Source organism: Cyprinodon variegatus, unplaced genomic scaffold, assembly GCF_000732505.1.
Source record: "Cyprinodon variegatus isolate N-32 unplaced genomic scaffold, C_variegatus-1.0 Scaffold1331, whole genome shotgun sequence".
In the NCBI taxonomy this organism is placed as follows: Eukaryota; Metazoa; Chordata; class Actinopteri; order Cyprinodontiformes; family Cyprinodontidae; genus Cyprinodon; species Cyprinodon variegatus.
In genome coordinates, this window is record NW_015151784.1 from 41,014 (window position 1) to 51,154 (window position 10,141).

Consider the following 10,141-nt stretch of genomic DNA (forward strand, 5'->3'; position numbering starts at 1 on the left):
TTCAGACATTTCAACATCTTTTTCCTACATTGTAGCATGGCATAGACAATTCACGTTTGCAGTTTGAAGAACACCTGCTTGCTTCTGATTATTTCCTTCAGCTAACCAATGAGTGATTGCGTTATTTAACTCATCCAATCACACTAGTTTAATAAATATTTATAATAAACATAAAACCGAAGCCAAGAGTAATGAGTAACGCTTGTTTTAAAAATGCAAAGAACAGAAAGTACAGATAGTTGTGTGAAAATGTAATGAGTAGAAGTCAGAAGTAGGAAGAAAAATAAGTAATGGAGTAAAGTATAGATACCTAAAAAGTGTACTTAAGTACAGTAACAAAGTATTTGTACTTCGTTACTTGTTACCCTCTGCAAAGAAGCAATGAAAATAATAACAAAATAACCACAGTAGCTAAATATACAAATTCCCCAAATTAATATGAATTACCAATAATATTTCATAATTTCAAGAAAAGTATATTTAGCAAAAAAACAAAAAAACAAAACATAAAACATTAACTATAATGCAAAAACAAGAAAAATGCAAAGTATAAATTCAGGCTCCAACAAGGAGAATAGGAAAAAGACCATCTGTATGACCGGGCAGATGTGACATCATGTGTTCCTTCATGGTTTAACAGTTCCTGTACAGGTGGAGGCTGCAGGGCTCACCTGACTCCTGAAGGCGCAGCAGCCTCTAGTCTTGCTGCTCTGGATGAAGGCCCGTGCTCCGAGTAAAACCTGAAACCAAACAGCTGTGAGATCCAACATGGCCACTGTGAAAACATCCCAAACTCACACATGACCCAGAAGATCTCACCAGAAAGCCTGAGCCCCACAGACCCGTAGCCCAGGTAGCTTCTCTGGTAACATGACCTTCCAAAAGGAAGTGGGGCTTGAGTTCAGGAAGCAGCAGCAGAATATTGGACAGCATGCAGATGATCGCCATAGGAATGAGGGATAAGCCCACACATTGTAGACACCTTGACACACACATCTGTTAGCAAAGGGGGGGAAAAGATTCAAAGCTGGTGGATTAAAATATATATATGGCTCTAAAGAATAAGTTAGCAGATTCCCAACATTCCATGAACGAGGAAAAAAATCCCAAAGAAAAGGAGATGTTTGTTGTGATGTCACAACTAAGCAGCCAATGACAGGGGACACACTTTAAACCAGCAGCAAATTTGAAACATATTCTTCTTTTTTTAAAGTCAGTCTTCTTGTTCTCAGATTTAAAAAAGTTTGAAATCAGGAATAAACAATAAAAAAAACTGATTATACCCTTATTTGAAAATTTGTTGCCAAATTTCAGGTTTCATCCCCAAGGTATTTTATAAAAAGGCTAAAAAAAAAATCAGATATTTCTGAGTTTTCAGGTTAAACAGAAATATTACAATCAAATCTAATCAGAAATCCCAACATTTTCTTGCTTATAAAGTTAAATATTAGTAGTCAAAATGTTTCTGAATTGTGTTTTCTGCAGAGGTTTTTCTCTGAATCAGCGTCACATGGAGACATAAAGAAAGAAGAACTCACCGTGAGGTTCTTCGGCCCGGTTTAGACTCTGAGAGGAACAAACGGGCTTATTTATGACCAAAGATAAGACGACACGCCTGCTGTCTGGGGACAGGAAGGACGACCAAAACAAGGAATGAAGACAGAACTGACCTGAGATCAGTCTGAGGACAGGAAACCAGAACTACAGCTGAAGCAATAATTCTAATTATAGACCACAATGTCTTGACCAACAATAGATGAAAAGATTAACAAAAAATTATGAACAATTAAAGGGAAAAATTCTGAAAGATAACAAAGGTTATCTTTGAGAATAGGACTGAAGAAGGACCTGGTTTGATTTTTAGACACCTGAGGACAGACAATGCAGTGGACATGTAGACACCTGGGGCATGACCTATGGACAGATCATCAGGTGGACCTTTAGAGAGGGATGGGCCAATAAAATATGTCTTCAAACTAAATATGAAATGTAAATCCCTGTATTGTCCCACAACAGGGAAATTGGTTCTCAGCAATCAGAGGTTAAGGGTTTTGCTCAGGAACCCAGAGTGCAGGCTGTGGGGATCGAATCAGGTACTTGCAACCTTCTCAGAGCACAAGCACACTGCTCTAACCACTAGACCAACCAGAGGGGGGTTTACCATTAGGCAACACTAGGCAGATATCTAGGGCCCCAAGTTCCTGGGGGTCCCACAAAACTCTGTTTATATGTATAATTAATACAACTATTCCTGATTTGTACACATCAATAATATTTTTCATAAAAAATCCTTTCACTAAAATACCATTAAAATGCTTATAATATTAAGCCCCCCCATCACATTGGATCAGTCCATTAGCTGCACATGTTCAGAAAGGTCCAAACAGACAGCAGCAAACCATTTGAAAACAAACAATGAAAACAGCAGTGTTGCCAACTTAGCACTTTTGTCACTATACTTAGTGACTTTTCAGACCCCTCTACTGTTTTTATTTCAAAAAAGGACCTAGTGCCAAATCTAGCAACTTTTTTCTTCTACTGGAGACTTTGACGACAACATATAAAGGCACCCAACTCTGCTCTCCAGAGCAAGTAGATTGGTAACCCCGCATCCTGCTCTCCTCTATCTTGTCTGTTGTCATGATTCATGCAGCTATTATTTCATAAAAATGAAAAATGGAGAACAGATAAGCAGATCATGGTTTGTCTACAGTGAAAAGAAGGACTGGGTTATTTACTTTTGCTGTCACCTTTTTGGAAACACAAGAAGGAGCAATCAGCTAAGTGAGCTTAGTGACTGGAAAAAAATCTTTCATTCCTGAAATAAGAGGGATGAAACGTAGAACAAATAATGTATAATGGGTCTGTTTTCTGTGTTGTCTTCTCAAATCAGAGGGCCCCCTGCCTGTCTTTGCCTAGGAGCCCAAATTTCCTAAATCCGCCCCTGAGGCCAACACTCCCCTAGGACTGAGTACAAGTGCTTACTGTTTACTACTTGTCAACACAAAGTACCAACAAGAATGCTAAATAAAAGCATAGCCATATTGAAGAATATTGATTACCAGGCTTTACTTCAGGTTTTAAATCAGCCGAGAAACAGTAGAGGGGACTTTTGTCCACATTAGGGAAGCACGTCTTGACAGCTATGGTCGACCTCTTTGTTTTGATACTGTGATCTACAACAAACATAGAAGTGGTATCAGTCCAATGTCAGTGGTATCAGGTTTATTAACAAGCAAGAGTGGGTAAGAGTGTATCAGTTCATCTATATCCTCAGGTAGATCTGATTTAGGTCTTACGAATAACTTATTACTAATTACGAATAAGAATAGATCATGCAGTGAATCTGTGAAGAGGATGGACCTGTGGACAGGTCAACAGGTGGACCTTCAGATAGTTCTGAATATGGCTTAAGGGAATGTCTCATGACAGATCAGTGGATGAACACTGGAAAAAAATCGAAATCTAGAAAAGTTGTTTCTTAAAATAAGTGTATTTGTTCTTGGATTTAGTAGGTAAAAGAGAGATTTTGCCAATGGAACAAGACAGTTGACACAATCAGAAAACACAATCGCATTGTCTTTTTCAGGTGCATTTTATCTAATTTTCTTATTTTAAGAGCAAAATACTCATTCCATTGGCAAACTATCTCATTTACCTTCTCAAATTAAGCGTAATACACTTAATTTAAGACAACTACTTATTTTTAGATCCTTTTTCCAGTGAACTATACGGACAGGTATCCTATAGTTGATGAATATATATGGTGTGAGGGTCAATGGGTCGATGCAATCAATGCACGTTTTCCTTAGATAGAAAGCTCTGAACCAGTATGACTCTATGATCTGTTTGAATTGTCTCAGCAAAGTGCCATTAGATGATGTGTTGTGAATTGGCACTATATAAACAAACTGAATTGACAGACATGAGGACAGAACTAGGGACCTGTTTGTTGTATTTGGACTTTTTTGGAGATGTAGTTTGGATTTCTTGTCTAAAGCTGTTCAGGCATGGCAAAGAGCAGTCTACTACAAGACTTTTGGTACCAACCTTCTGTCAGTTTATTGGTATATGAAGGAGTTTTGCTAATGCCCTAATTTATAAGAGGTTGAGGAGGTTTGGTACCTTCTGTCAGATCAGAGCCACTTTGTTTGCATTATATGCTGCAATAGTTGACTGAGAAATTTGCTAAATCTGCTGTAAGAGCATTTCATTTGTACCGGTATATAACTTTAGTTAAACCCCACCCAGGAGCAGGTCGGTCAGCATTTGTCAGGGGTCTTAGCATTCAGGTGGACACAAACAGTCACCGTCAGGACAGCTGCTGGTCTTTACTTCTTTTTTCCCCTCTATTTTTAGTTCATCTTAAAGAGAACAACTTATTTTTGTTCTTCTGATTCACTCCAGGACAGCAAAAACTCATAGGGAACTGGCTGATGTCTCATCACTGCCTAGCAGTGACATAATCCAATTCCTAGCTAATATCTCCAGATCCTGCAGGTTAAAACCTTGGACCAGTATTCAGAGAGAACAACATCTGCTTAGGTCTGAGAGAATATGTGGACCAGTCTGGGTTTAGTTTTTAACCAGTAGCATTGGTTATTTCTGCCAGCTGATCAGTGCTGTCCCAGAGGAAGGAAGGAAGAATCTGTCTCACACAAACCAACAATCAAAATGATGCTTAAACCTCCGCATTTAGTTTCAGTTTTAATTTTAGACCAGTGATGAAACTTTTGATTTCCTGGGATAAAAACTGGAAAAACTCTGTAATACAATTTGCATCAGAGGTTCTGTTAAGACAGTGTTATACTAAAGTGAGGTTTTAGGACTACAGGGTAATTTAACTTTAACCTGAGCCTTCAGCTGGTTCTGCTCCACTATATTGGAAAGTTGTTCTCAGCCTCTGTTGTTTAATGGATCCCTGACACTCGATCTGACATCAAACTGAAACCTCAGGACCAGTATTTGACTCAGAACCACCGCCGACACACAATCCCCCATTGTTGAGAACCAGAACACCTGAGGTCCTCGAGGACTGTGTGTTTGAAGGATTCATCTCAGACGTCAACATGCAGCTCATCAGGGTCATATGACCTGTCGAAGGGTAACCACAGAAACCACGTCTATGTGACAAATGCTGTAATACATCACACATGAGGGGAGGTTTTAAAAAAAACAGAAACGTGAAAAACATGTTTACACTGTAAGTTTGATTATCCGAGATAAAATCTGAGTTTATTCTGGGTTCTGGACCGGTTTAGGGTGCGGATCCCACATAAGTGGTGTTGGATATGAACACAACCTGGGCAGAAGCCCCCAGTAAAACTATTCAGACCTCATTTAAAACATCTGTGTCATTTTTGGTTCCAGTTTGACCTTTTTTTTTAGTTCACATAAGAAATTCTTTATCAACTGAAGAACCTTTCCAGAACTTGACTGTTTATATTGATCCAGTTCAGACATTTGATCATAATCACAATGGCAGCAGCTTGTATCTTTACCAAAATGAACAGAATGCCAGAAATGTGTGTGAATCTGTGCAGAGCTTAAATTTAATCCAGCCTCAACATAAATCATATACATCTGCTGCTTTTAGTACATTAATGTGACTGTAGGAAAAAGTTTCTCTGTGGCACAAAATTAAGCTCAGTAACTGTATTACTTTTATCTCCTGCATAGGAAAAAGCAGCATTTAAAGTTTTTGTTCCAAAGTGCATATAATTCTGTGTATTCCAAAGGTTTTAGACATTTTCAGGTTTTATAAACTCTTAAGTTAGATATTGATCATTTTCATTGGCTAAATATTTACATTTTTATAATTGTTTAGAGTTTATGTCAGATATATTTATTTCAGGAGTTTACACATGTGAACACAACTCCTCTGATTGCAGAGAAAGACCAGAGAAGCAGCTCTAATAAATCTCATTTAAAAGTCTAACAGCTACATGTTACAGCATTCACATAAAAAGTCATCTCTAGATAAAAGCTGAAGGGGAATATCTCAGTGTTGCCTCCTAGTGGTTCAAAGATTAAGCTGCTCATGGTAACCATGCAACACTATATTCTCTCACCCTTACAAACATCATTGATCCACTGATAGGTCCACTTTGGGGGCCGGTTGCAGGTTTTCATGGCGCCTGGTGGGATCGATGACTCGGAACATTCAGAGAGAAACCTAAGAATTTTTCTCAGTAAAAACTATTTGAAGGATATAATCAAACCAGACCCGCATGGGCCAGCCCCATCAGAACAGGAGAGGAGGAGCCTAAAGATGGATTGAAAGAAGGAAAGCAGCAGAAACTAACAAGAACTTTATTGAAAAAATAAATCAGTTATTTTTTTACTAACAGAGAAAAGCAGGTCAGAAAATGTAAAGGCAGCAGGAACACAGCCTCCCGGCAGGTCCTGACCATGATAGTGTTGCAAAGCACTTAACAGGGATTTTATCCCTGAAGGCATCGACTTTTATTCCTCTGCTATGGAAGTAATGATGCTCCTGCTGCAGCTGAGGGGGTGGAGCTTCATTTAAACCCCCTAATCTGTACAGAGACAGGAGATCAATAACCATTTGGATTATTAAAAAGCTTAGTTTTACCAACGATTAAAGGCTTTGCACACTCCAGAGAGCCGTCTTCCTTGGTGTGATCTAATGCGGTGCGTTGGGTTGGGTTCACAGTCATGATTTATCACACAACTGCTGGGGCTGGGCACGTCAAAAACAAAAGAAAAAAAATGCACTTACAGGAAGCAAAAAACGGTGATAGAATCTGATCAGAGGTCAGCTGGAAGTGTGGTTCTTTCAAAATAAATTGTTTTTATTTTCTGTTTGGGGGGGAAGCAGCTGAGCAGGTGGATGAGCAGCTTGGAGAAAAGATCTCTGTTAAAGTGGTCTGTTTGCCTCTGCTGGATGAAGAGGACGATGAGCTGAGGGAGGCCCTTCTGGTCGAGGCCGACCGAGGGGAGGAGGAGCTGATGGAGCTCCTGGAGGATTTATGGGTCCTGCCTCCTCCTCGTCCTACTGGGGGTGTCTGTGATGGCCCCGCCTCTTCTGTCTCTCCTTTCTGGTGGCGAAGCTGGTAGGCATCGGGGGACCCTTTGCTCCGGTCTGCTGCTCTCCGTCTCTCCTCCTGATCGAGCTCCTTCTGAAGGAGCAGAGCAAGGCGGCGGTCCTCCTCCTCCTGCCGCTGCCTCAACTGGAGCTCCGCCTCCCAGTAATTTAAGGGCCCCGCCTCCACAGGTACAGGGGAGGAGACCAGGACGCCTTTGGTGGTCACTTCCTGCTCATCTGCAGCGTCTAGCTCAGAGCTCTTCCTCTTCGATGAGGATGGTCTTAACTGGTCTGAGAGCAGGCGGGGTCGCTCCATGTGAAGCTCCGCCTCCAACAGAAGGATGTTCTCCTAAAAGAGAATGTTAAAATACATGCTGTCATGAATGAATATCAGCTGTAAGGACTGGAGGTGATGTTAAAACTGACCTTATTGGTTATATAACTGGGGGCGGAGCTTTGAAGGGTGGAACGGGGAGACAGGAACCTGAAACAAAGTTAAATATGTCACTTCCTGTCAAACAGATCATGTACCTGATCCTGAGAAACAGACGAATGAAAATAGGTTCAGCTGCTGGAACCAGGTTCAACCAACTGAGAACCAGTTTGATATTTTTGATAATTTATCTCGTTTGTTTCCAGTCGATCCTTCCTATTGTGGCGACCTGACGCTCAGAGCGGGGAAGTTACAGGCTTCACCAACTCATGGAGGCTTTTTAAGATCTTTATAAATTAAATTTAAGATCACCATGATACAGAAATGTACAAAAGAGCAGCAGCAATTAAATCACCTGCAAATATTACTTTATTCATCTTTACCTAAATTAACATATTTACTAAATTAATATATACAATAACTGTGGAAGTGAGCATGTTTGCTAAAACGCCATATATAATTATCTTTTTTCTTATTTATCGTTTTAAAACATGACCTTTATTTTAGTAATGAGTTCTCTCCAGATAAACTCTACTAGTCTTAACTGGGTTACATATGCCGTTACATTTTCTTCCAAACTGCTCAACAATAAACCTGGAAACAAGGTTAAGATTAAGCATCTTTTTCATAGATTGCACTGTTTCAGTACCGTTTAAAGTCTACGTTGTAATGTAGCTGTGTTCTGATGACGACACAGTGATCCTTAATAGGAAATCCAGAGCTTTTGCCTCTCCAAGGCAGTCTGGTGACACCAGCAATAGTGTTGTGGTTTTTCTATAACCACAGCAGAACTGACTGTTAGCGGTCATGTCTCGGGTCATTCACATGAGGTTTGATGCCTTTTAAATGAGAATCGACACCCATAGGCCTAAAGTTCCCGCTTTTAAGAATTGTGTCTTTAAATTAGCTGTTAGAAGTGCTTTTAGAAGCTTTTAATCAAGCATTAAAAGTTTTGCTTTTAAAGCCCAGCGTAGGTTAATGCTCAGAGTCCGATCTCTGCTGATGATGTCGAAATATGGCGACGCTATTGAGACAAACTGTTTTTTAACAGTTTACAAGAATCAAATCTCTTCTAGAGTTTTGATTTATTCTTATTACCTATATTTTCTATTATTTCAAGTTTCTTTGGTGATCTAAGACTTAGCTCTTCCATTTAATAAGGTGAAAAAAAAAAGTTTCTGAACTTCTTGTACTTTTATTGAGATTTGAAGGGAGGGAAGGACAAATAGAACATCTTGGAGATTTTAGAAAGAAAACCAGTTATTCTAGTACTGTAGAAAACAAATGGTTGTTGTTGACACAAAGTTAAATGTTATGTAGCTTAATTTGGCTAACTGACAGAGCTAAACCAGGCTAACCTGTTAGCGACTGAGCACAGCTAGCCACAGCACTACAGAGCTCTGCCATTTATACTATTAGTTAACCAAATACAGATGTTTTCAGTTTCGTTACCCATTGGGTAAAACTTTACCAATCATTAGACACACAAACACCACAGATGGGGCCGACTCAGCACACGGATGCTGCATTATGTTATTATCGTTGCCATGTGAAAATATAAAATAAAGTTTAGACAAAATAAGATGTTAAAAAAATATAACTTCTATCATTTTTCATGTTAAAAGAATTGGAATGGCGAATCGACAGACACTGGAGTCCAAACGTTTCAATTCTATGGCCATCTTGAACTTAAAGACCTACTAAAAATGATTTAAGACTTGATAACAACTTGGTGAATTTAAGACTTTTTAAGGCCTTAAACTTACACCTTTTAGAACTTTAAAAGTTCAATATTATGCTACTTTTAAAAAATTAAAAAATATGAATGAGGCCAAATCATGCTTTTGTCATTTATACAGAATTCCTCTCAAATTAGGCAGAAAGCCTTTACCAAAAATCTCTTTATTCTGCCCTTTTCTGGATGAGATGTTTTGGTTTTTAAAGTACCGGTTATCCTGAAGGCTGCGTTCCCATAACCAGCAACCATGACAACCATTCCGACTTAGCAACAATAGCGGCAAGGAGAGCAGCATGGATAGAGAGATGCTGAGTTTGGAGGTAGAGAACAAACATAGTTCATACAAACCATGTATGATCCTAGTTATCCCTGTTACAAAAACCCACAACAAAAAGAAAATATTTGTCATTAAATTAAGCCTTCATTTCCACATGTTTTGCTCCTATGAATTTACTAATAATATAGCACATGCACACATGGAAATCAGAGCGGAGCAGGATGGGAGGAACAGCGGAGGCTGTAGGCTTTGCGCATGGAGGTCTGGAACGGAGCAGGGCGGTGACAGAGGATGTGGGATTTAGGTGTTAAAAGTCGTAGGGAAATCGTATTTAAATGTCAAATCATTCTGGCTTAAACATGTATATAATTGTACCCTGTATCAGAGCATTTTGTCCCAAAATTTTGAAAAATTTCCCCCCCGGCACCTTATACAGGCCAGTTAGTTATACGTCAGCTTGTACACCTAAATTCCGCCAGTCATATATTAACTGTCATCTGTCAATCAAATTATTTCAGTCATAGCATCTTGATTCATATGTCGCAGCTAATAATCGCAACGGTTAAAATCAGAAACATTTCCTTTCCCATTGAGTTCTGTCCCAGTGTTCACAGAGATGGACGTCTGTGTCTTCAGCAGGCGTAG

At 39.4% G+C, this 10,141-nt stretch overlaps 2 protein-coding genes across 2 annotated transcripts in view; both read right to left on the reverse strand.

Annotated features, from left to right (window-relative positions):
* Nucleotides 1–996, reverse strand: part of LOC107102853 (transmembrane 4 L6 family member 5-like) — a 2,421-nt gene extending 1,425 nt beyond the window's left edge. Inside the window, exons 1-2 of the mRNA XM_015402296.1 lie at nt 820–996; nt 672–740 (exon numbers count right to left, since the gene is read on the reverse strand). Of these exons, the coding sequence (XP_015257782.1) occupies nt 672–740; nt 820–996 (246 nt within the window). The remainder of the gene's footprint in view (nt 1–671; nt 741–819) is intronic.
* Nucleotides 997–6,298: 5,302 nt separating this feature from the next.
* rnf168 (ring finger protein 168, E3 ubiquitin protein ligase) overlaps nt 6,299–10,141 on the reverse strand; it is an 11,311-nt gene continuing 7,468 nt past the window's right edge. Inside the window, exons 7-8 of the mRNA XM_015402288.1 lie at nt 7,475–7,532; nt 6,299–7,397 (exon numbers count right to left, since the gene is read on the reverse strand). Of these exons, the coding sequence (XP_015257774.1) occupies nt 6,816–7,397; nt 7,475–7,532 (640 nt within the window). The 3' untranslated portion in view covers nt 6,299–6,815. The remainder of the gene's footprint in view (nt 7,398–7,474; nt 7,533–10,141) is intronic.